General features: G+C 42.1%; 1 protein-coding gene across 1 annotated transcript in view; it reads right to left on the bottom strand.

Moving 5' to 3' along the window:
- Positions 1 to 2,527: 2,527 nt before the first annotated feature.
- The window catches only part of LOC114453749 (trichohyalin), a 41,309-nt gene continuing 16,824 nt past the window's right edge, over positions 2,528 to 27,012 (bottom strand). The window contains exons 9-19 of the mRNA XM_028433644.1: positions 26,791 to 26,884; positions 22,387 to 23,156; positions 21,951 to 22,167; positions 17,547 to 18,316; positions 17,123 to 17,327; positions 12,706 to 13,475; positions 12,270 to 12,486; positions 7,866 to 8,635; positions 7,430 to 7,646; positions 3,026 to 3,795; positions 2,528 to 2,806 (exon numbers count right to left, since the gene is read on the bottom strand). Of these exons, the coding sequence (XP_028289445.1) occupies positions 2,528 to 2,806; positions 3,026 to 3,795; positions 7,430 to 7,646; positions 7,866 to 8,635; positions 12,270 to 12,486; positions 12,706 to 13,475; positions 17,123 to 17,327; positions 17,547 to 18,316; positions 21,951 to 22,167; positions 22,387 to 23,156; positions 26,791 to 26,884 (5,079 nt within the window). The remainder of the gene's footprint in view (positions 2,807 to 3,025; positions 3,796 to 7,429; positions 7,647 to 7,865; positions 8,636 to 12,269; positions 12,487 to 12,705; positions 13,476 to 17,122; positions 17,328 to 17,546; positions 18,317 to 21,950; positions 22,168 to 22,386; positions 23,157 to 26,790; positions 26,885 to 27,012) is intronic.

Genomic DNA, 27,012 nt, shown 5'->3' with positions numbered 1-27,012 from the left:
TGCAAAGTTCTTTTGAAAGCTCTCAAAACTTTATCTTACTGTAGAGAAAAAAAAACACACTTGATTCTCCATTTGTGCTTTGAGTGCCCTCTTGAAAAGGTTATTACCTGGTGGTAATGGTGTATGGAGGAATTCTCCTCTGAAAGTAAAGTAACAGTTCCTTTTCTGAGGCAAGGCTGTTGAGGTGCTGATGTAGCTGCCAGAGAGCAGCATGATTAGAAGGTCAGTAAAACATGCTCCTGGACCGTAATGGATTGCAGTTCAATATCACACTATGACAGCTATTATTTTAAAAGCCATGGACACTCATTACAAATTTGCAGGAGTGCGGTGAATAACGACTGATATCTATATAATATCTAACAAGCATTTTGTATTTTGTGCAGAAATGTGCTTTAATAATGTGCCTGCCATAAGAAATGGCAATAAAATAGGTTTGTTGAGGCATGGTAATGCTAAGGGTACAATTTGTAACAATAAAATGCTCTATAAAACTACTTTTTAAAAAAAAAAAAAAAAAAACTTAAATTAAATTTCTTTTGATCCGAAATCTAAATCTTGAGCCTAAAAGTTAAAGGTTTACATTGTTGTCGTCTGTCATCACACACACACACAGGATTACAGTGGCAGAATGGTTGAATTGTTCAGATGTAAAATCCCTGTGATGTTTCAGTGTGAAACAATCAGCGGTACAACAGAACCATGACTCATCCCATAACTAGAATCCGAGATGTGTGGTAATGGAATCATTCTTCAAAACAAGCCTGCATGGATTTATCACAGCTTGACTTCCACAATTACTCCTGTTGTCGTAAGAATCCAGACACCACATGATGTTGCAACAGCTGCTCAGACTGAATATATATTACTGCTGACGGAGAGATCTGCATTTCACAGTCTGGGTTCACTTTTATTATTAAAGTAAGACAGATCAGTCACAGATCTCATCTCTGTCTGTTTAGGTGGTGTTTGGTGGTGATAAATGGTATCTGAAGGTGCATTTCTGGACCTAATATCCCAGAGATTCGCATAGTGCCACCTGTGAGTTAGTGTCAGATGGTTGTTTGTCTGATCATAGCATACTTGAGTCAGAGAAAAACAATATGCTGCTTCACAAGAAGGTGGGCTGAACAGCTAACACCAGGACTGCATGGCTCAGACTATATGGGCATCTATCAGCTAAGTGAACTTAGATCTAAGAAAGTGCCCAGAATAAGTCTTACATCACTTTGATGTGGTATCTGGCCATGCCCTGGATTGGCCTCTGTGAAATTTGGATTTAGAATCCAGTGTTATTTTCTTAAACAGTGACTCGCCTCAGTAACAGTATTACAATCACTTTGTGACTTTTCCTTGTAGTAAGTGATGAATTATTGTTTTGGAACTGTAGCAATTTCCTTGAATTGTTAACTTCACTTCTGAATCTGTCCAGTATAGTGATGCTGTGAATGCTGAGTTATTTTACTAGAGGCTCCTCCATATTGCTTTATCCTCTGGCAAACCAATCACTGCTGGTTTATTTGTAATACTTTGAAGAGTCCAGTATTTTTAAATGTATTGTTTTGTGCTCAGTGACACAAATTTCCTTTTTCTTTTCTTTTGTGTTTGTTTTGTTACAGCTACATGAATTTCAAACAAATGGCCTTCCCTTAGAATTGTGTTCTATTAGATTTGTGAACATGTGCATGAAAAAATGTATTTTATTTATGTTCACTTTTTCATTAGAAAATGACAGATATGTGTGTATGAAATAATGGATTGAACTGGGTGACTGTTTCATGTAATGGGATGAGGCTGCATTGCAATACATTGACAATCATGTAACAGACCATCGATCACATCCTTTAACATTAGCATAAACCAGCAAGGTGTTCATGTTTCCGTCCTCGGTATCTCAATGGGAAGACAGCAGCTGTTCTAATGTTGTGTGGTTTGCATCAGAGAGATTTTTTTCATTTATGAAACAAAGCCAGCTGCAGAGCTGGAAGGTTTTTAAAGTTCCCCCTCCAAGTCCATGTTGACTGACACTAGTGCAAAGGAAGGCAGTGAGTACTAAACCAAAAGGTGAAAATGGCAGTTTCATCACCAAAAAATGTCAATGCAGTGGATTTGTGTACACACTAATAATGTTAATCTATATCTGACCAAAATCAGCAGATTTTGGGATAGAACATTAAATGTGTATAACCTACAAATAGATGAATAAAAAGACAGTACACAGCAGAAGTTATCAAAAGTTGTTGAGAGATCCTCAGATCCTCATGACGTTTATTACCTACTACTAATCATCTGAAGTATTTGTTTGTATCTGGTAATCAAAATTTGAAGAGGTTTAAAAAATGTCATCATGAGTTACATGCAGATTTCATATAAGAGTTCAAAGCAGTCATTTAAATAAGCATTCAAAGCAAGGGCTTGAGGGGTTCTGCCTCTGTGAGGAGTTCAGCTGTTGCGACTTCCTCTTTTGACCTCCTCCTGTCTGAGCCTGGCTTCGCTCTCCTTCAGATGTTCATGGAGAGCCTGCTGCTCAAGTTTCAGCCCTTTTTTGTCGGCCTCCTCTTCCTCCTCTTGTTTCTGCTGTCTCTTTACCCTTTTCAGCAACCGGTCTCCTCTGTGAAGGGTTCTGCTTTTCTATAGCGTTGGCCGCCTCCTGCTTTCTCAGTTGTTTCTTCAGCCTCATACACTTTATCAGCAACAACACATAGGACTCGTCTGGGAGGAGTGCAGCTTCCTCCTGCTGTCTGAGCCTGGCTTCGCTCTCCTTCACTTGTATGTTTTCAGCCATTAGGGAGTTGATGAGGTTCTGCTGTTCAGAAATTTTTGAAGAGAGCTCGCCGATCAGTTTCATCTGTTCGTCTTGCTCATGAGCCTTCCGCTCAAGTTGCAGCTCCTCTTCCAGGGAAGACTTCTCCTCTTCCAGTTGGTGGATCAGACTGTCTTTTTGCAGGACAGCCTGCTGCAGACAGATGACGGCTGCTTCCTTCTCTGACAGTTTCTCTCTTTCCTCCTGTCTTCTCTTGCCTGCCTCAGCTGCCTCCTCCTGTTCCCTCATTTCTTTCTGGCGCCTCCTTTTCAGCTCTTCTTCTAAGACAGACTTCTCCTTCGCTGCAGTGATGGCTTTGTCCAGCTTTGCCTGAAACTCTTGTATTTGTGTTTCAGTGTGTTTCTGCTGGAGCTCCAGAGACTGCTGCAAGGAGATGATTTGTGCCTCCTTCCCTGACAGTTCCTTCTCCAGGTCCAGTCTTATCTGTCCTGGGAGCTGCCTCAGCTGTTTACGGAGTGCTTTGTTTTCATCACCCACTTGTTGGACCAGTCTCCTCTTTTCCACCAGTTCTTCTTCCTCCTCTTCTATATTGCAGGCCACCCCCTGCTTTCTCAGTCGTTTCTTCAGCCTCACATATTTTATCAGCAACTTCGCATAGGACTCGTCTGGGAGGAGTTCCTCGTGCTGTCTGAGCCTGGCTTTGCTGGCTGTGAGCTGCCGCAGGGCTTCGTTTTCAGCACTCAGTTGTTGGACAAGGCTCCTCTGTTCCGTCAGTTCGGTGTGGATCTGACTGTTGGTGGTTCTGAGGAGTTGCAGCTCTTTGCTTTGCTCTTGCTGTTGAAGCAGGCACTGATCCTTTGCCTCCCTCTCCTGTGTCAGCCTGTCCTCCAAGGAGTTCTTCTCATTTACCAGACTGGTCAGCAGGCTGTTTGTTTCCAGGACAGTGTCTAGCTGGCTTTGCAGGGAGCAAAATTCAGAGGCCAGCTTCTCATATCTGGAAGTACGCTTCTGTTCCTTCTTTCCTTTCTTTGCTGCCTTTCGGAAAGAGAGAAAGGGGAAAAGACAAGTCCCGCTAAACATCCGGTTGTTGTTTTCCATTGGTTCCTGTGCTAGGGTAGCAGGTGAAGAAATGTTGCAGAACATTTCTTTAGTAGATGAACAAATGTTCCTGTCTGAATGGCAAGTATTCCTGAATGCTGGAATCACTGTGCTCCTGTGTTCTTCAGTAGGTGAGAAAATGTTCCTCTCTGAACGATCAATAATCCTTAAAACTGAAATCACTGTGCTCCTAAAGCTCTTCAAAATGTCGCTCTCGTGTGTACACACTGGGCAGTATGGTAAAATACTGAACTCAGGTGCAGCTATATACTTTGAAACTAGCCTTTGATCCTTTGATCCTCTGACGTCAACATTGTAGCCCCGCCCCCTTCTACCACATACATACGCATCTGTTGGAGCCTTTGATGTTATTTGCGTGAGCTAGCATAGCCGCTAAATTAGCCTGTTTTGATGTTCGCTGTCTCCATGGTAACATCAACCGGTTAGTCCGGTAACATAATACACATGAGACGTGTCAGTATATTCACGGCATTCTGATTTGTGATTTTAACATAGTTGCGCCGTTTGTGTGCAAACATTGCCATTTTATTACCTGTCCACAGCATCCCAAGGCACTCACACCCTGTGCTAAAGTCTATGTGCTTGTATGCACTACGCTGAACATACTGCTGGACTTGACTATGCCATTATTCTGCAAAGTAGCTCTATTTTGAGTATTATTGTGTTTTTGTATATTGCAGGGGTCACCAAATGGCGGGCCGCGGTCCGGATCCGGACCCAGAAGCCGTCCCATACGGACCCGAACTTATAGTCCAAACAGGTTATTCTTTAAAACCTGACGGGACGCTTCTATTTTAACTGCCGCAGCTTCCATTGACTTTACGGTAGTGTCTTAGCGCATGAGGAAACGCACAGACCAATTGCATACGAGTTTATCTATCCCACGTGATAACTCACAGCCAATCAAATCTGGGCATTTCAGGCGGTTGCGACTACAATATATAAATTGCAGACAGGTTACACACGTGAAAAGACGAGAGAAAAGAAAAGAAAGACAGCGATACATCGGGGTTAAAGTGGGCCAGAACGGTTCAGTACGGCATTCCGGCAGCTTCTATAAATAGATATGCGTTCGGAAAACGATTAAATAGTCTTATAGTAGCCTAATGTTGTAATTTTCCCGGAGATGCAGGTTGCAGTCTGGTTTCCATCACGCAGATATTCAATAAATCAACCAATTAAATCCCCTCTCCCTCTCACACACACTCACCACTTTGTTCTGCTGTACCTGTGCATGCAAAAAAAGTTGCATTCACAGTTTCTGTGACCTGGAACATCAGTGCATTCAGAATTTAGTACAGGGCTCAATAACCAGCATTGGATGGAGGAGGATGAGGAGGAGAGGACCCAAACAGAGGATTACAGATTATTTTCAAGCATACTGAGATGATGACTAATGATGCAGATGACTAAAATGAAGCATAATGAGATTTGAACATTTTAGCTGGCATAAGTTATGTTGTCTAGAGGTGGATATGTAGCAAAGTATTGTTCAAGTTAAGTAAATTAAACAAAAACTTTGTCTGAAGTGATAGTGTTTCCAGCATTGCGATGAACATACATGGCAATAAATATTATGGTGAACATTATATAAGTAACAAACATACACCCCCTCCTTTCCCCTTATTTTAAAATGCAACCCTACTTTTATGTAATTATTGAAAGAACATTCTACAGCTCTATATTATGTGACAAAAATATTGTCAAAGTTTTTAAATTGTACTGTATCGTACTGCCGTTTTTGTTCCATGCATCCATCCAACCATATATATAGGCTATATATATAAACATCTCCTAGCAAAGGTGCAAATATATAGCAAAAAACAAGCTTCTTATCGAGAAGCTCTCATGCAGCAACAATCAGTCATTTGTGGATTTATAGTTCTATAGTTTTATAGTTCTCATCTCTGTCTGTTTAGGTGGTGTTTGGTGGTGATAAATGGTATCTGAAGGTGCATTTCTGGACCTAATATCCCAGAGATTCGCATAGTGCCACCTGTGAGTTAGTGTCAGATGGTTGTTTGTCTGATCATAGCATACTTGAGTCAGAGAAAAACAATATGCTGCTTCACAAGAAGGTGGGCTGAACAGCTAACACCAGGACTGCATGGCTCAGACTATATGGGCATCTATCAGCTAAGTGAACTTAGATCTAAGAAAGTGCCCAGAATAAGTCTTACATCACTTTGATGTGGTACCTGGCCATGCCCTGGATTGGCCTCTGTGAAATTTGGATTTAGAATCCAGTGTTATTTTCTTAAACAGTGACTCGCCTCAGTAACAGTATTACAATCACTTTGTGACTTTTCCTTGTAGTAAGTGATGAATTATTGTTTTGGAACTGTAGCAATTTCCTTGAATTGTTAACTTCACTTCTGAATCTGTCCAGTATAGTGATGCTGTGAATGCTGAGTTATTTTACTAGAGGCTCCTCCATATTGCTTTATCCTCTGGCAAACCAATCACTGCTGGTTTATTTGTAATACTTTGAAGAGTCCAGTATTTTTAAATGTATTGTTTTGTGCTCAGTGACACAAATTTCCTTTTTCTTTTCTTTTGTGTTTGTTTTGTTACGGCTACATGAATTTCAAACAAATGGCCTTCCCTTAGAATTGTGTTCTATTAGATTTGTGAACATGTGCATGAAAAAATGTATTTTATTTATGTTCACTTTTTCATTAGAAAATGACAGATATGTGTGTATGAAATAATGGATTGAACTGGGTGACTGTTTCATGTAATGGGATGAGGCTGCATTGCAATACATTGACAATCATGTAACAGACCATCGATCACATCCTTTAACATTAGCATAAACCAGCAAGGTGTTCATGTTTCCGTCCTCGGTATCTCAATGGGAAGACAGCAGCTGTTCTAATGTTGTGTGGTTTGCATCAGAGAGATTTTTTTCATTTATGAAACAAAGCCAGCTGCAGAGCTGGAAGGTTTTTAAAGTTCCCCCTCCAAGTCCATGTTGACTGACACTAGTGCAAAGGAAGGCAGTGAGTACTAAACCAAAAGGTGAAAATGGCAGTTTCATCACCAAAAAATGTCAATGCAGTGGATTTGTGTACACACTAATAATGTTAATCTATATCTGACCAAAATCAGCAGATTTTGGGATAGAACATTAAATGTGTATAACCTACAAATAGATGAATAAAAAGACAGTACACAGCAGAAGTTATCAAAAGTTGTTGAGAGATCCTCAGATCCTCATGACGTTTATTACCTACTACTAATCATCTGAAGTATTTGTATGTATCTGGTAATCAAAATTTGAAGAGGTTTAAAAAATGTCATCATGAGTTACATGCAGATTTCATATAAGAGTTCAAAGCAGTCATTTAAATAAGCATTCAAAGCAAGGGCTTGAGGGGTTCTGCCTCTGTGAGGAGTTCAGCTGTTGCGACTTCCTCTTTTGACCTCCTCCTGTCTGAGCCTGGCTTCGCTCTCCTTCAGATGTTCATGGAGAGCCTGCTGCTCAAGTTTCAGCCCTTTTTTGTCGGCCTCCTCTTCCTCCTCTTGTTTCTGCTGCCTCTTTACCCTTTTCAGCAACCGGTCTCCTCTGTGAAGGGTTCTGCTTTTCTATAGTGTTGGCCGCCTCCTGCTTTCTCAGTTGTTTCTTCAGCCTCATACACTTTATCAGCAACAACACATAGGACTCGTCTGGGAGGAGTGCAGCTTCCTCCTGCTGTCTGAGCCTGGCTTCGCTCTCCTTCACTTGTATGTTTTCAGCCATTAGGGAGTTGATGAGGTTCTGCTGTTCAGAAATTTTTGAAGAGAGCTCGCCGATCAGTTTCATCTGTTCGTCTTGCTCATGAGCCTTCCGCTCAAGTTGCAGCTCCTCTTCCAGGGAAGACTTCTCCTCTTCCAGTTGGTGGATCAGACTGTCTTTTTGCAGGACAGCCTGCTGCAGACAGATGACGGCTGCTTCCTTCTCTGACAGTTTCTCTCTTTCCTCCTGTCTTCTCTTGCCTGCCTCAGCTGCCTCCTCCTGTTCCCTCATTTCTTTCTGGCGCCTCCTTTTCAGCTCTTCTTCTAAGACAGACTTCTCCTTCGCTGCAGTGATGGCTTTGTCCAGCTTTGCCTGAAACTCTTGTATTTGTGTTTCAGTGTGTTTCTGCTGGAGCTCCAGAGACTGCTGCAAGGAGATGATTTGTGCCTCCTTCCCTGACAGTTCCTTCTCCAGGTCCAGTCTTATCTGTCCTGGGAGCTGCCTCAGCTGTTTACGGAGTGCTTTGTTTTCATCACCCACTTGTTGGACCAGTCTCCTCTTTTCCACCAGTTCTTCTTCCTCCTCTTCTATATTGCAGGCCACCCCCTGCTTTCTCAGTCGTTTCTTCAGCCTCACATATTTTATCAGCAACTTCGCATAGGACTCGTCTGGGAGGAGTTCCTCGTGCTGTCTGAGCCTGGCTTTGCTGGCTGTGAGCTGCCGCAGGGCTTCGTTTTCAGCACTCAGTTGTTGGACAAGGCTCCTCTGTTCCGTCAGTTCGGTGTGGATCTGACTGTTGGTGGTTCTGAGGAGTTGCAGCTCTTTGCTTTGCTCTTGCTGTTGAAGCAGGCACTGATCCTTTGCCTCCCTCTCCTGTGTCAGCCTGTCCTCCAAGGAGTTCTTCTCATTTACCAGACTGGTCAGCAGGCTGTTTGTTTCCAGGACAGTGTCTAGCTGGCTTTGCAGGGAGCAAAATTCAGAGGCCAGCTTCTCATATCTGGAAGTACGCTTCTGTTCCTTCTTTCCTTTCTTTGCTGCCTTTCGGAAAGAGAGAAAGGGGAAAAGACAAGTCCCGCTAAACATCCGGTTGTTGTTTTCCATTGGTTCCTGTGCTAGGGTAGCAGGTGAAGAAATGTTGCAGAACATTTCTTTAGTAGATGAACAAATGTTCCTGTCTGAATGGCAAGTATTCCTGAATGCTGGAATCACTGTGCTCCTGTGTTCTTCAGTAGGTGAGAAAATGTTCCTCTCTGAACGATCAATAATCCTTAAAACTGAAATCACTGTGCTCCTAAAGCTCTTCAAAATGTCGCTCTCGTGTGTACACACTGGGCAGTATGGTAAAATACTGAACTCAGGTGCAGCTATATACTTTGAAACTAGCCTTTGATCCTTTGATCCTCTGACGTCAACATTGTAGCCCCGCCCCCTTCTACCACATACATACGCATCTGTTGGAGCCTTTGATGTTATTTGCGTGAGCTAGCATAGCCGCTAAATTAGCCTGTTTTGATGTTCGCTGTCTCCATGGTAACATCAACCGGTTAGTCCGGTAACATAATACACATGAGACGTGTCAGTATATTCACGGCATTCTGATTTGTGATTTTAACATAGTTGCGCCGTTTGTGTGCAAACATTGCCATTTTATTACCTGTCCACAGCATCCCAAGGCACTCACACCCTGTGCTAAAGTCTATGTGCTTGTATGCACTACGCTGAACATACTGCTGGACTTGACTATGCCATTATTCTGCAAAGTAGCTCTATTTTGAGTATTATTGTGTTTTTGTATATTGCAGGGGTCACCAAATGGCGGGCCGCGGTCCGGATCCGGACCCAGAAGCCGTCCCATACGGACCCGAACTTATAGTCCAAACAGGTTATTCTTTAAAACCTGACGGGACGCTTCTATTTTAACTGCCGCAGCTTCCATTGACTTTACGGTAGTGTCTTAGCGCATGAGGAAACGCACAGACCAATTGCATACGAGTTTATCTATCCCACGTGATAACTCACAGCCAATCAAATCTGGGCATTTCAGGCGGTTGCGACTACAATATATAAATTGCAGACAGGTTACACACGTGAAAAGACGAGAGAAAAGAAAAGAAAGACAGCGATACATCGGGGTTAAAGTGGGCCAGAACGGTTCAGTACGGCATTCCGGCAGCTTCTATAAATAGATATGCGTTCGGAAAACGATTAAATAGTCTTATAGTAGCCTAATGTTGTAATTTTCCCGGAGATGCAGGTTGCAGTCTGGTTTCCATCACGCAGATATTCAATAAATCAACCAATTAAATCCCCTCTCCCTCTCACACACACTCACCACTTTGTTCTGCTGTACCTGTGCATGCAAAAAAAGTTGCATTCACAGTTTCTGTGACCTGGAACATCAGTGCATTCAGAATGTAGTACAGGGCTCAATAACCAGCATTGGATGGAGGAGGATGAGGAGGAGAGGACCCAAACAGAGGATTACAGATTATTTTCAAGCATACTGAGATGATGACTAATGATGCAGATGACTAAAATGAAGCATAATGAGATTTGAACATTTTAGCTGGCATAAGTTATGTTGTCTAGAGGTGGATATGTAGCAAAGTATTGTTCAAGTTAAGTAAATTAAACAAAAACTTTGTCTGAAGTGATAGTGTTTCCAGCATTGCGATGAACATACATGGCAATAAATATTATGGTGAACATTATATAAGTAACAAACATACACCCCCTCCTTTCCCCTTATTTTAAAATGCAACCCTACTTTTATGTAATTATTGAAAGAACATTCTACAGCTCTATATTATGTGACAAAAATATTGTCAAAGTTTTTAAATTGTACTGTATCGTACTGCCGTTTTTGTTCCATGCATCCATCCAACCATATATATAGGCTATATATATAAACATCTCCTAGCAAAGGTGCAAATATATAGCAAAAAACAAGCTTCTTATCGAGAAGCTCTCATGCAGCAACAATCAGTCATTTGTGGATTTATAGTTCTATAGTTTTATAGTTCTCATCTCTGTCTGTTTAGGTGGTGTTTGGTGGTGATAAATGGTATCTGAAGGTGCATTTCTGGACCTAATATCCCAGAGATTCGCATAGTGCCACCTGTGAGTTAGTGTCAGATGGTTGTTTGTCTGATCATAGCATACTTGAGTCAGAGAAAAACAATATGCTGCTTCACAAGAAGGTGGGCTGAACAGCTAACACCAGGACTGCATGGCTCAGACTATATGGGCATCTATCAGCTAAGTGAACTTAGATCTAAGAAAGTGCCCAGAATAAGTCTTACATCACTTTGATGTGGTACCTGGCCATGCCCTGGATTGGCCTCTGTGAAATTTGGATTTAGAATCCAGTGTTATTTTCTTAAACAGTGACTCGCCTCAGTAACAGTATTACAATCACTTTGTGACTTTTCCTTGTAGTAAGTGATGAATTATTGTTTTGGAACTGTAGCAATTTCCTTGAATTGTTAACTTCACTTCTGAATCTGTCCAGTATAGTGATGCTGTGAATGCTGAGTTATTTTACTAGAGGCTCCTCCATATTGCTTTATCCTCTGGCAAACCAATCACTGCTGGTTTATTTGTAATACTTTGAAGAGTCCAGTATTTTTAAATGTATTGTTTTGTGCTCAGTGACACAAATTTCCTTTTTCTTTTCTTTTGTGTTTGTTTTGTTACGGCTACATGAATTTCAAACAAATGGCCTTCCCTTAGAATTGTGTTCTATTAGATTTGTGAACATGTGCATGAAAAAATGTATTTTATTTATGTTCACTTTTTCATTAGAAAATGACAGATATGTGTGTATGAAATAATGGATTGAACTGGGTGACTGTTTCATGTAATGGGATGAGGCTGCATTGCAATACATTGACAATCATGTAACAGACCATCGATCACATCCTTTAACATTAGCATAAACCAGCAAGGTGTTCATGTTTCCGTCCTCGGTATCTCAATGGGAAGACAGCAGCTGTTCTAATGTTGTGTGGTTTGCATCAGAGAGATTTTTTTCATTTATGAAACAAAGCCAGCTGCAGAGCTGGAAGGTTTTTAAAGTTCCCCCTCCAAGTCCATGTTGACTGACACTAGTGCAAAGGAAGGCAGTGAGTACTAAACCAAAAGGTGAAAATGGCAGTTTCATCACCAAAAAATGTCAATGCAGTGGATTTGTGTACACACTAATAATGTTAATCTATATCTGACCAAAATCAGCAGATTTTGGGATAGAACATTAAATGTGTATAACCTACAAATAGATGAATAAAAAGACAGTACACAGCAGAAGTTATCAAAAGTTGTTGAGAGATCCTCAGATCCTCATGACGTTTATTACCTACTACTAATCATCTGAAGTATTTGTTTGTATCTGGTAATCAAAATTTGAAGAGGTTTAAAAAATGTCATCATGAGTTACATGCAGATTTCATATAAGAGTTCAAAGCAGTCATTTAAATAAGCATTCAAAGCAAGGGCTTGAGGGGTTCTGCCTCTGTGAGGAGTTCAGCTGTTGCGACTTCCTCTTTTGACCTCCTCCTGTCTGAGCCTGGCTTCGCTCTCCTTCAGATGTTCATGGAGAGCCTGCTGCTCAAGTTTCAGCCCTTTTTTGTCGGCCTCCTCTTCCTCCTCTTGTTTCTGCTGCCTCTTTACCCTTTTCAGCAACCGGTCTCCTCTGTGAAGGGTTCTGCTTTTCTATAGTGTTGGCCGCCTCCTGCTTTCTCAGTTGTTTCTTCAGCCTCATACACTTTATCAGCAACAACACATAGGACTCGTCTGGGAGGAGTGCAGCTTCCTCCTGCTGTCTGAGCCTGGCTTCGCTCTCCTTCACTTGTATGTTTTCAGCCATTAGGGAGTTGATGAGGTTCTGCTGTTCAGAAATTTTTGAAGAGAGCTCGCCGATCAGTTTCATCTGTTCGTCTTGCTCATGAGCCTTCCGCTCAAGTTGCAGCTCCTCTTCCAGGGAAGACTTCTCCTCTTCCAGTTGGTGGATCAGACTGTCTTTTTGCAGGACAGCCTGCTGCAGACAGATGACGGCTGCTTCCTTCTCTGACAGTTTCTCTCTTTCCTCCTGTCTTCTCTTGCCTGCCTCAGCTGCCTCCTCCTGTTCCCTCATTTCTTTCTGGCGCCTCCTTTTCAGCTCTTCTTCTAAGACAGACTTCTCCTTCGCTGCAGTGATGGCTTTGTCCAGCTTTGCCTGAAACTCTTGTATTTGTGTTTCAGTGTGTTTCTGCTGGAGCTCCAGAGACTGCTGCAAGGAGATGATTTGTGCCTCCTTCCCTGACAGTTCCTTCTCCAGGTCCAGTCTTATCTGTCCTGGGAGCTGCCTCAGCTGTTTACGGAGTGCTTTGTTTTCATCACCCACTTGTTGGACCAGTCTCCTCTTTTCCACCAGTTCTTCTTCCTCCTCTTCTATATTGCAGGCCACCCCCTGCTTTCTCAGTCGTTTCTTCAGCCTCACATATTTTATCAGCAACTTCGCATAGGACTCGTCTGGGAGGAGTTCCTCGTGCTGTCTGAGCCTGGCTTTGCTGGCTGTGAGCTGCCGCAGGGCTTCGTTTTCAGCACTCAGTTGTTGGACAAGGCTCCTCTGTTCCGTCAGTTCGGTGTGGATCTGACTGTTGGTGGTTCTGAGGAGTTGCAGCTCTTTGCTTTGCTCTTGCTGTTGAAGCAGGCACTGATCCTTTGCCTCCCTCTCCTGTGTCAGCCTGTCCTCCAAGGAGTTCTTCTCATTTACCAGACTGGTCAGCAGGCTGTTTGTTTCCAGGACAGTGTCTAGCTGGCTTTGCAGGGAGCAAAATTCAGAGGCCAGCTTCTCATATCTGGAAGTACGCTTCTGTTCCTTCTTTCCTTTCTTTGCTGCCTTTCGGAAAGAGAGAAAGGGGAAAAGACAAGTCCCGCTAAACATCCGGTTGTTGTTTTCCATTGGTTCCTGTGCTAGGGTAGCAGGTGAAGAAATGTTGCAGAACATTTCTTTAGTAGATGAACAAATGTTCCTGTCTGAATGGCAAGTATTCCTGAATGCTGGAATCACTGTGCTCCTGTGTTCTTCAGTAGGTGAGAAAATGTTCCTCTCTGAACGATCAATAATCCTTAAAACTGAAATCACTGTGCTCCTAAAGCTCTTCAAAATGTCGCTCTCGTGTGTACACACTGGGCAGTATGGTAAAATACTGAACTCAGGTGCAGCTATATACTTTGAAACTAGCCTTTGATCCTTTGATCCTCTGACGTCAACATTGTAGCCCCGCCCCCTTCTACCACATACATACGCATCTGTTGGAGCCTTTGATGTTATTTGCGTGAGCTAGCATAGCCGCTAAATTAGCCTGTTTTGATGTTCGCTGTCTCCATGGTAACATCAACCGGTTAGTCCGGTAACATAATACACATGAGACGTGTCAGTATATTCACGGCATTCTGATTTGTGATTTTAACATAGTTGCGCCGTTTGTGTGCAAACATTGCCATTTTATTACCTGTCCACAGCATCCCAAGGCACTCACACCCTGTGCTAAAGTCTATGTGCTTGTATGCACTACGCTGAACATACTGCTGGACTTGACTATGCCATTATTCTGCAAAGTAGCTCTATTTTGAGTATTATTGTGTTTTTGTATATTGCAGGGGTCACCAAATGGCGGGCCGCGGTCCGGATCCGGACCCAGAAGCCGTCCCATACGGACCCGAACTTGTAGTCCAAACAGGTTATTCTTTACAACCTGACGGGACGCTTCTATTTTAACTGCCGCAGCTTCCATTGACTTTACGGTAGTGTCTTAGCGCATGAGGAAACGCACAGACCAATTGCATACGAGTTTATCTATCCCACGTGATAACTCACAGCCAATCAAATCTGGGCATTTCAGGCGGTTGCGACTACAATATATAAGTTGCAGACAGGTTACACACGTGAAAAGACGAGAGAAAAGAAAAGAAAGACAGCGATACATCGGGGTTAAAGTGGGCCAGAACGGTTCAGTACGGCATTCCGGCAGCTTCTATAAATAGATATGCGTTCGGAAAACGATTAAATAGTCTTATAGTAGCCTAATGTTGTAATTTTCCCGGAGATGCAGGTTGCAGTCTGGTTTCCATCACGCAGATATTCAATAAATCAACCAATTAAATCCCCTCTCCCTCTCACACACACTCACCACTTTGTTCTGCTGTACCTGTGCATGCAAAAAAAGTTGCATTCACAGTTTCTGTGACCTGGAACATCAGTGCATTCAGAATTTAGTACAGGGCTCAATAACCAGCATTGGATGGAGGAGGATGAGGAGGAGAGGACCCAAACAGAGGATTACAGATTATTTTCAAGCATACTGAGATGATGACTAATGATGCAGATGACTAAAATGAAGCATAATGAGATTTGAACATTTTAGCTGGCATAAGTTATGTTGTCTAGAGGTGGATATGTAGCAAAGTATTGTTCAAGTTAAGTAAATTAAACAAAAACTTTGTCTGAAGTGATAGTGTTTCCAGCATTGCGATGAACATACATGGCAATAAATATTATGGTGAACATTATATAAGTAACAAACATACACCCCCTCCTTTCCCCTTATTTTAAAATGCAACCCTACTTTTATGTAATTATTGAAAGAACATTCTACAGCTCTATATTATGTGACAAAAATATTGTCAAAGTTTTTAAATTGTACTGTATCGTACTGCCGTTTTTGTTCCATGCATCCATCCAACCATATATATAGGCTATATATATAAACATCTCCTAGCAAAGGTGCAAATATATAGCAAAAAACAAGCTTCTTATCGAGAAGCTCTCATGCAGCAACAATCAGTCATTTGTGGATTTATAGTTCTATAGTTTTATAGTTCTCATCTCTGTCTGTTTAGGTGGTGTTTGGTGGTGATAAATGGTATCTGAAGGTGCATTTCTGGACCTAATATCCCAGAGATTCGCATAGTGCCACCTGTGAGTTAGTGTCAGATGGTTGTTTGTCTGATCATAGCATACTTGAGTCAGAGAAAAACAATATGCTGCTTCACAAGAAGGTGGGCTGAACAGCTAACACCAGGACTGCATGGCTCAGACTATATGGGCATCTATCAGCTAAGTGAACTTAGATCTAAGAAAGTGCCCAGAATAAGTCTTACATCACTTTGATGTGGTACCTGGCCATGCCCTGGATTGGCCTCTGTGAAATTTGGATTTAGAATCCAGTGTTATTTTCTTAAACAGTGACTCGCCTCAGTAACAGTATTACAATCACTTTGTGACTTTTCCTTGTAGTAAGTGATGAATTATTGTTTTGGAACTGTAGCAATTTCCTTGAATTGTTAACTTCACTTCTGAATCTGTCCAGTATAGTGATGCTGTGAATGCTGAGTTATTTTACTAGAGGCTCCTCCATATTGCTTTATCCTCTGGCAAACCAATCACTGCTGGTTTATTTGTAATACTTTGAAGAGTCCAGTATTTTTAAATGTATTGTTTTGTGCTCAGTGACACAAATTTCCTTTTTCTTTTCTTTTGTGTTTGTTTTGTTACGGCTACATGAATTTCAAACAAATGGCCTTCCCTTAGAATTGTGTTCTATTAGATTTGTGAACATGTGCATGAAAAAATGTATTTTATTTATGTTCACTTTTTCATTAGAAAATGACAGATATGTGTGTATGAAATAATGGATTGAACTGGGTGACTGTTTCATGTAATGGGATGAGGCTGCATTGCAATACATTGACAATCATGTAACAGACCATCGATCACATCCTTTAACATTAGCATAAACCAGCAAGGTGTTCATGTTTCCGTCCTCGGTATCTCAATGGGAAGACAGCAGCTGTTCTAATGTTGTGTGGTTTGCATCAGAGAGATTTTTTTCATTTATGAAACAAAGCCAGCTGCAGAGCTGGAAGGTTTTTAAAGTTCCCCCTCCAAGTCCATGTTGACTGACACTAGTGCAAAGGAAGGCAGTGAGTACTAAACCAAAAGGTGAAAATGGCAGTTTCATCACCAAAAAATGTCAATGCAGTGGATTTGTGTACACACTAATAATGTTAATCTATATCTGACCAAAATCAGCAGATTTTGGGATAGAACATTAAATGTGTATAACCTACAAATAGATGAATAAAAAGACAGTACACAGCAGAAGTTATCAAAAGTTGTTGAGAGATCCTCAGATCCTCATGACGTTTATTACCTACTACTAATCATCTGAAGTATTTGTTTGTATCTGGTAATCAAAATTTGAAGAGGTTTAAAAAATGTCATCATGAGTTACATGCAGATTTCATATAAGAGTTCAAAGCAGTCATTTAAATAAGCATTCAAAGCAAGGGCTTGAGGGGTTCTGCCTCTGTGAGGAGTTCAGCTGTTGCGACTTCCTCTTTTGACCTCCTCCTGTCTGAGCCTGGCTTCGCTCTCCTTCAGATGTTCATGGAGAGCCTGCTGCTCAAGTTTCAGCCCTTTTTTGTCGGCCTCCTCTTCCTCCTCTTGTTTCTGCTGCCTCTTTACCCTTTTCAGCAACCGGTCTCCTCTGTGAAGGGTTCTGCTTTTCTATAGCTGTTGGCCGCCTCCTGCTTTCTCAGTTGTTTCTTCAGCCTCATACACTTTATCAGCAACAACACATAGGACTCGTCTGGGAGGAGTGCAGCTTCCTCCTGCTGTCTGAGCCTGGCTTCGCTCTCCTTCACTTGTATGTTTTCAGCCATTAGGGAGTTGATGAGGTTCTGCTGTTCAGAAATTTTTGAAGAGAGCTCGCCGATCAGTTTCATCTGTTCGTCTTGCTCATGAGCCTTCCGCTCAAGTTGCAGCTCCTCTTCCAGGGAAGACTTCTCCTCTTCCAGTTGGTGGATCAGACTGTCTTTTTGCAGGACAGCCTGCTGCAGACAGATGACGGCTGCTTCCTTCTCTGACAGTTTCTCTCTTTCCTCCTGTCTTCTCTTGCCTGCCTCAGCTGCCTCCTCCTGTTCCCTCATTTCTTTCTGGCGCCTCCTTTTCAGCTCTTCTTCTAAGACAGACTTCTCCTTCGCTGCAGTGATGGCTTTGTCCAGCTTTGCCTGAAACTCTTGTATTTGTGTTTCAGTGTGTTTCTGCTGGAGCTCCAGAGACTGCTGCAAGGAGATGATTTGTGCCTCCTTCCCTGACAGTTCCTTCTCCAGGTCCAGTCTTATCTGTCCTGGGAGCTGCCTCAGCTGTTTACGGAGTGCTTTGTTTTCATCACCCACTTGTTGGACCAGTCTCCTCTTTTCCACCAGTTCTTCTTCCTCCTCTTCTATATTGCAGGCCACCCCCTGCTTTCTCAGTCGTTTCTTCAGCCTCACATATTTTATCAGCAACTTCGCATAGGACTCGTCTGGGAGGAGTTCCTCGTGCTGTCTGAGCCTGGCTTTGCTGGCTGTGAGCTGCCGCAGGGCTTCGTTTTCAGCACTCAGTTGTTGGACAAGGCTCCTCTGTTCCGTCAGTTCGGTGTGGATCTGACTGTTGGTGGTTCTGAGGAGTTGCAGCTCTTTGCTTTGCTCTTGCTGTTGAAGCAGGCACTGATCCTTTGCCTCCCTCTCCTGTGTCAGCCTGTCCTCCAAGGAGTTCTTCTCATTTACCAGACTGGTCAGCAGGCTGTTTGTTTCCAGGACAGTGTCTAGCTGGCTTTGCAGGGAGCAAAATTCAGAGGCCAGCTTCTCATATCTGGAAGTACGCTTCTGTTCCTTCTTTCCTTTCTTTGCTGCCTTTCGGAAAGAGAGAAAGGGGAAAAGACAAGTCCCGCTAAACATCCGGTTGTTGTTTTCCATTGGTTCCTGTGCTAGGGTAGCAGGTGAAGAAATGTTGCAGAACATTTCTTTAGTAGATGAACAAATGTTCCTGTCTGAATGGCAAGTATTCCTGAATGCTGGAATCACTGTGCTCCTGTGTTCTTCAGTAGGTGAGAAAATGTTCCTCTCTGAACGATCAATAATCCTTAAAACTGAAATCACTGTGCTCCTAAAGCTCTTCAAAATGTCGCTCTCGTGTGTACACACTGGGCAGTATGGTAAAATACTGAACTCAGGTGCAGCTATATACTTTGAAACTAGCCTTTGATCCTTTGATCCTCTGACGTCAACATTGTAGCCCCGCCCCCTTCTACCACATACATACGCATCTGTTGGAGCCTTTGATGTTATTTGCGTGAGCTAGCATAGCCGCTAAATTAGCCTGTTTTGATGTTCGCTGTCTCCATGGTAACATCAACCGGTTAGTCCGGTAACATAATACACATGAGACGTGTCAGTATATTCACGGCATTCTGATTTGTGATTTTAACATAGTTGCGCCGTTTGTGTGCAAACATTGCCATTTTATTACCTGTCCACAGCATCCCAAGGCACTCACACCCTGTGCTAAAGTCTATGTGCTTGTATGCACTACGCTGAACATACTGCTGGACTTGACTATGCCATTATTCTGCAAAGTAGCTCTATTTTGAGTATTATTGTGTTTTTGTATATTGCAGGGGTCACCAAATGGCGGGCCGCGGTCCGGATCCGGACCCAGAAGCCGTCCCATACGGACCCGAACTTATAGTCCAAACAGGTTATTCTTTAAAACCTGACGGGATGCTTCTATTTTAACTGCCGCAGCTTCCATTGACTTTACGGTAGTGTCTTAGCGCATGAGGAAACGCACAGACCAATTGCATACGAGTTTATCTATCCCACGTGATAACTCACAGCCAATCAAATCTGGGCATTTCAGGCGGTTGCGACTACAATATATAAGTTGCAGACAGGTTACACACGTGAAAAGACGAGAGAAAAGAAAAGAAAGACAGCGATACATCGGGGTTAAAGTGGGCCAGAACGGTTCAGTACGGCATTCCGGCAGCTTCTATAAATAGATATGCGTTCGGAAAACGATTAAATAGTCTTATAGTAGCCTAATGTTGTAATTTTCCCGGAGATGCAGGTTGCAGTCTGGTTTCCATCACGCAGATATTCAATAAATCAACCAATTAAATCCCCTCTCCCTCTCACACACACTCACCACTTTGTTCTGCTGTACCTGTGCATGCAAAAAAAGTTGCATTCACAGTTTCTGTGACCTGGAACATCAGTGCATTCAGAATTTAGTACAGGGCTCAATAACCAGCATTGGATGGAGGAGGATGAGGAGGAGAGGACCCAAACAGAGGATTACAGATTATTTTCAAGCATACTGAGATGATGACTAATGATGCAGATGACTAAAATGAAGCATAATGAGATTTGAACATTTTAGCTGGCATAAGTTATGTTGTCTAGAGGTGGATATGTAGCAAAGTATTGTTCAAGTTAAGTAAATTAATCAAAAACTTTGTCTGAAGTGATAGTGTTTCCAGCATTGCGATGAACATACATGGCAATAAATATTATGGTGAACATTATATAAGTAACAAACATACACCCCCTCCTTTCCCCTTATTTTAAAATGCAACCCTACTTTTATGTAATTATTGAAAGAACATTCTACAGCTCTATATTATGTGACAAAAATATTGTCAAAGTTTTTAAATTGTACTGTATCGTACTGCCGTTTTTGTTCCATGCATCCATCCAACCATATATATAGGCTATATATATAAACATCTCCTAGCAAAGGTGCAAATATATAGCAAAAAACAAGCTTCTTATCGAGAAGCTCTCATGCAGCAACAATCAGTCATTTGTGGATTTATAGTTCTATAGTTTTATAGTTCTCATCTCTGTCTGTTTAGGTGGTGTTTGGTGGTGATAAATGGTATCTGAAGGTGCATTTCTGGACCTAATATCCCAGAGATTCGCATAGTGCCACCTGTGAGTTAGTGTCAGATGGTTGTTTGTCTGATCATAGCATACTTGAGTCAGAGAAAAACAATATGCTGCTTCACAAGAAGGTGGGCTGAACAGCTAACACCAGGACTGCATGGCTCAGACTATATGGGCATCTATCAGCTAAGTGAACTTAGATCTAAGAAAGTGCCCAGAATAAGTCTTACATCACTTTGATGTGGTACCTGGCCATGCCCTGGATTGGCCTCTGTGAAATTTGGATTTAGAATCCAGTGTTATTTTCTTAAACAGTGACTCGCCTCAGTAACAGTATTACAATCACTTTGTGACTTTTCCTTGTAGTAAGTGATGAATTATTGTTTTGGAACTGTAGCAATTTCCTTGAATTGTTAACTTCACTTCTGAATCTGTCCAGTATAGTGATGCTGTGAATGCTGAGTTATTTTACTAGAGGCTCCTCCATATTGCTTTATCCTCTGGCAAACCAATCACTGCTGGTTTATTTGTAATACTTTGAAGAGTCCAGTATTTTTAAATGTATTGTTTTGTGCTCAGTGACACAAATTTCCTTTTTCTTTTCTTTTGTGTTTGTTTTGTTACGGCTACATGAATTTCAAACAAATGGCCTTCCCTTAGAATTGTGTTCTATTAGATTTGTGAACATGTGCATGAAAAAATGTATTTTATTTATGTTCACTTTTTCATTAGAAAATGACAGATATGTGTGTATGAAATAATGGATTGAACTGGGTGACTGTTTCATGTAATGGGATGAGGCTGCATTGCAATACATTGACAATCATGTAACAGACCATCGATCACATCCTTTAACATTAGCATAAACCAGCAAGGTGTTCATGTTTCCGTCCTCGGTATCTCAATGGGAAGACAGCAGCTGTTCTAATGTTGTGTGGTTTGCATCAGAGAGATTTTTTTCATTTATGAAACAAAGCCAGCTGCAGAGCTGGAAGGTTTTTAAAGTTCCCCCTCCAAGTCCATGTTGACTGACACTAGTGCAAAGGAAGGCAGTGAGTACTAAACCAAAAGGTGAAAATGGCAGTTTCATCACCAAAAAATGTCAATGCAGTGGATTTGTGTACACACTAATAATGTTAATCTATATCTGACCAAAATCAGCAGATTTTGGGATAGAACATTAAATGTGTATAACCTACAAATAGATGAATAAAAAGACAGTACACAGCAGAAGTTATCAAAAGTTGTTGAGAGATCCTCAGATCCTCATGACGTTTATTACCTACTACTAATCATCTGAAGTATTTGTATGTATCTGGTAATCAAAATTTGAAGAGGTTTAAAAAATGTCATCATGAGTTACATGCAGATTTCATATAAGAGTTCAAAGCAGTCATTTAAATAAGCATTCAAAGCAAGGGCTTGAGGGGTTCTGCCTCTGTGAGGAGTTCAGCTGTTGCGACTTCCTCTTTTGACCTCCTCCTGTCTGAGCCTGGCTTCGCTCTCCTTCAGATGTTCATGGAGAGCCTGCTGCTCAAGTTTCAGCCCTTTTTTGTCGGCCTCCTCTTCCTCCTCTTGTTTCTGCTGCCTCTTTACCCTTTTCAGCAACCGGTCTCCTCTGTGAAGGGTTCTGCTTTTCTATAGTGTTGGCCGCCTCCTGCTTTCTCAGTTGTTTCTTCAGCCTCATACACTTTATCAGCAACAACACATAGGACTCGTCTGGGAGGAGTGCAGCTTCCTCCTGCTGTCTGAGCCTGGCTTCGCTCTCCTTCACTTGTATGTTTTCAGCCATTAGGGAGTTGATGAGGTTCTGCTGTTCAGAAATTTTTGAAGAGAGCTCGCCGATCAGTTTCATCTGTTCGTCTTGCTCATGAGCCTTCCGCTCAAGTTGCAGCTCCTCTTCCAGGGAAGACTTCTCCTCTTCCAGTTGGTGGATCAGACTGTCTTTTTGCAGGACAGCCTGCTGCAGACAGATGACGGCTGCTTCCTTCTCTGACAGTTTCTCTCTTTCCTCCTGTCTTCTCTTGCCTGCCTCAGCTGCCTCCTCCTGTTCCCTCATTTCTTTCTGGCGCCTCCTTTTCAGCTCTTCTTCTAAGACAGACTTCTCCTTCGCTGCAGTGATGGCTTTGTCCAGCTTTGCCTGAAACTCTTGTATTTGTGTTTCAGTGTGTTTCTGCTGGAGCTCCAGAGACTGCTGCAAGGAGATGATTTGTGCCTCCTTCCCTGACAGTTCCTTCTCCAGGTCCAGTCTTATCTGTCCTGGGAGCTGCCTCAGCTGTTTACGGAGTGCTTTGTTTTCATCACCCACTTGTTGGACCAGTCTCCTCTTTTCCACCAGTTCTTCTTCCTCCTCTTCTATATTGCAGGCCACCCCCTGCTTTCTCAGTCGTTTCTTCAGCCTCACATATTTTATCAGCAACTTCGCATAGGACTCGTCTGGGAGGAGTTCCTCGTGCTGTCTGAGCCTGGCTTTGCTGGCTGTGAGCTGCCGCAGGGCTTCGTTTTCAGCACTCAGTTGTTGGACAAGGCTCCTCTGTTCCGTCAGTTCGGTGTGGATCTGACTGTTGGTGGTTCTGAGGAGTTGCAGCTCTTTGCTTTGCTCTTGCTGTTGAAGCAGGCACTGATCCTTTGCCTCCCTCTCCTGTGTCAGCCTGTCCTCCAAGGAGTTCTTCTCATTTACCAGACTGGTCAGCAGGCTGTTTGTTTCCAGGACAGTGTCTAGCTGGCTTTGCAGGGAGCAAAATTCAGAGGCCAGCTTCTCATATCTGGAAGTACGCTTCTGTTCCTTCTTTCCTTTCTTTGCTGCCTTTCGGAAAGAGAGAAAGGGGAAAAGACAAGTCCCGCTAAACATCCGGTTGTTGTTTTCCATTGGTTCCTGTGCTAGGGTAGCAGGTGAAGAAATGTTGCAGAACATTTCTTTAGTAGATGAACAAATGTTCCTGTCTGAATGGCAAGTATTCCTGAATGCTGGAATCACTGTGCTCCTGTGTTCTTCAGTAGGTGAGAAAATGTTCCTCTCTGAACGATCAATAATCCTTAAAACTGAAATCACTGTGCTCCTAAAGCTCTTCAAAATGTCGCTCTCGTGTGTACACACTGGGCAGTATGGTAAAATACTGAACTCAGGTGCAGCTATATACTTTGAAACTAGCCTTTGATCCTTTGATCCTCTGACGTCAACATTGTAGCCCCGCCCCCTTCTACCACATACATACGCATCTGTTGGAGCCTTTGATGTTATTTGCGTGAGCTAGCATAGCCGCTAAATTAGCCTGTTTTGATGTTCGCTGTCTCCATGGTAACATCAACCGGTTAGTCCGGTAACATAATACACATGAGACGTGTCAGTATATTCACGGCATTCTGATTTGTGATTTTAACATAGTTGCGCCGTTTGTGTGCAAACATTGCCATTTTATTACCTGTCCACAGCATCCCAAGGCACTCACACCCTGTGCTAAAGTCTATGTGCTTGTATGCACTACGCTGAACATACTGCTGGACTTGACTATGCCATTATTCTGCAAAGTAGCTCTATTTTGAGTATTATTGTGTTTTTGTATATTGCAGGGGTCACCAAATGGCGGGCCGCGGTCCGGATCCGGACCCAGAAGCCGTCCCATACGGACCCGAACTTATAGTCCAAACAGGTTATTCTTTAAAACCTGACGGGACGCTTCTATTTTAACTGCCGCAGCTTCCATTGACTTTACGGTAGTGTCTTAGCGCATGAGGAAACGCACAGACCAATTGCATACGAGTTTATCTATCCCACGTGATAACTCACAGCCAATCAAATCTGGGCATTTCAGGCGGTTGCGACTACAATATATAAATTGCAGACAGGTTACACACGTGAAAAGACGAGAGAAAAGAAAAGAAAGACAGCGATACATCGGGGTTAAAGTGGGCCAGAACGGTTCAGTACGGCATTCCGGCAGCTTCTATAAATAGATATGCGTTCGGAAAACGATTAAATAGTCTTATAGTAGCCTAATGTTGTAATTTTCCCGGAGATGCAGGTTGCAGTCTGGTTTCCATCACGCAGATATTCAATAAATCAACCAATTAAATCCCCTCTCCCTCTCACACACACTCACCACTTTGTTCTGCTGTACCTGTGCATGCAAAAAAAGTTGCATTCACAGTTTCTGTGACCTGGAACATCAGTGCATTCAGAATTTAGTACAGGGCTCAATAACCAGCATTGGATGGAGGAGGATGAGGAGGAGAGGACCCAAACAGAGGATTACAGATTATTTTCAAGCATACTGAGATGATGACTAATGATGCAGATGACTAAAATGAAGCATAATGAGATTTGAACATTTTAGCTGGCATAAGTTATGTTGTCTAGAGGTGGATATGTAGCAAAGTATTGTTCAAGTTAAGTAAATTAAACAAAAACTTTGTCTGAAGTGATAGTGTTTCCAGCATTGCGATGAACATACATGGCAATAAATATTATGGTGAACATTATATAAGTAACAAACATACACCCCCTCCTTTCCCCTTATTTTAAAATGCAACCCTACTTTTATGTAATTATTGAAAGAACATTCTACAGCTCTATATTATGTGACAAAAATATTGTCAAAGTTTTTAAATTGTACTGTATCGTACTGCCGTTTTTGTTCCATGCATCCATCCAACCATATATATAGGCTATATATATAAACATCTCCTAGCAAAGGTGCAAATATATAGCAAAAAACAAGCTTCTTATCGAGAAGCTCTCATGCAGCAACAATCAGTCATTTGTGGATTTATAGTTCTATAGTTTTATAGTTCTCATCTCTGTCTGTTTAGGTGGTGTTTGGTGGTGATAAATGGTATCTGAAGGTGCATTTCTGGACCTAATATCCCAGAGATTCGCATAGTGCCACCTGTGAGTTAGTGTCAGATGGTTGTTTGTCTGATCATAGCATACTTGAGTCAGAGAAAAACAATATGCTGCTTCACAAGAAGGTGGGCTGAACAGCTAACACCAGGACTGCATGGCTCAGACTATATGGGCATCTATCAGCTAAGTGAACTTAGATCTAAGAAAGTGCCCAGAATAAGTCTTACATCACTTTGATGTGGTACCTGGCCATGCCCTGGATTGGCCTCTGTGAAATTTGGATTTAGAATCCAGTGTTATTTTCTTAAACAGTGACTCGCCTCAGTAACAGTATTACAATCACTTTGTGACTTTTCCTTGTAGTAAGTGATGAATTATTGTTTTGGAACTGTAGCAATTTCCTTGAATTGTTAACTTCACTTCTGAATCTGTCCAGTATAGTGATGCTGTGAATGCTGAGTTATTTTACTAGAGGCTCCTCCATATTGCTTTATCCTCTGGCAAACCAATCACTGCTGGTTTATTTGTAATACTTTGAAGAGTCCAGTATTTTTAAATGTATTGTTTTGTGCTCAGTGACACAAATTTCCTTTTTCTTTTCTTTTGTGTTTGTTTTGTTACGGCTACATGAATTTCAAACAAATGGCCTTCCCTTAGAATTGTGTTCTATTAGATTTGTGAACATGTGCATGAAAAAATGTATTTTATTTATGTTCACTTTTTCATTAGAAAATGACAGATATGTGTGTATGAAATAATGGATTGAACTGGGTGACTGTTTCATGTAATGGGATGAGGCTGCATTGCAATACATTGACAATCATGTAACAGACCATCGATCACATCCTTTAACATTAGCATAAACCAGCAAGGTGTTCATGTTTCCGTCCTCGGTATCTCAATGGGAAGACAGCAGCTGTTCTAATGTTGTGTGGTTTGCATCAGAGAGATTTTTTTCATTTATGAAACAAAGCCAGCTGCAGAGCTGGAAGGTTTTTAAAGTTCCCCCTCCAAGTCCATGTTGACTGACACTAGTGCAAAGGAAGGCAGTGAGTACTAAACCAAAAGGTGAAAATGGCAGTTTCATCACCAAAAAATGTCAATGCAGTGGATTTGTGTACACACTAATAATGTTAATCTATATCTGACCAAAATCAGCAGATTTTGGGATAGAACATTAAATGTGTATAACCTACAAATAGATGAATAAAAAGACAGTACACAGCAGAAGTTATCAAAAGTTGTTGAGAGATCCTCAGATCCTCATGACGTTTATTACCTACTACTAATCATCTGAAGTATTTGTATGTATCTGGTAATCAAAATTTGAAGAGGTTTAAAAAATGTCATCATGAGTTACATGCAGATTTCATATAAGAGTTCAAAGCAGTCATTTAAATAAGCATTCAAAGCAAGGGCTTGAGGGGTTCTGCCTCTGTGAGGAGTTCAGCTGTTGCGACTTCCTCTTTTGACCTCCTCCTGTCTGAGCCTGGCTTCGCTCTCCTTCAGATGTTCATGGAGAGCCTGCTGCTCAAGTTTCAGCCCTTTTTTGTCGGCCTCCTCTTCCTCCTCTTGTTTCTGCTGCCTCTTTACCCTTTTCAGCAACCGGTCTCCTCTGTGAAGGGTTCTGCTTTTCTATAGTGTTGGCCGCCTCCTGCTTTCTCAGTTGTTTCTTCAGCCTCATACACTTTATCAGCAACAACACATAGGACTCGTCTGGGAGGAGTGCAGCTTCCTCCTGCTGTCTGAGCCTGGCTTCGCTCTCCTTCACTTGTATGTTTTCAGCCATTAGGGATTGATGAGGTTCTGCTGTTC

This window comes from Parambassis ranga, chromosome 21, assembly GCF_900634625.1.
Source record: "Parambassis ranga chromosome 21, fParRan2.1, whole genome shotgun sequence".
Classification (NCBI taxonomy): Eukaryota; Metazoa; Chordata; class Actinopteri; family Ambassidae; genus Parambassis; species Parambassis ranga.
The sequence above is the reverse complement of the archived record's forward strand: the minus strand, read 5'-3'. Positions and strand labels throughout refer to the sequence as shown.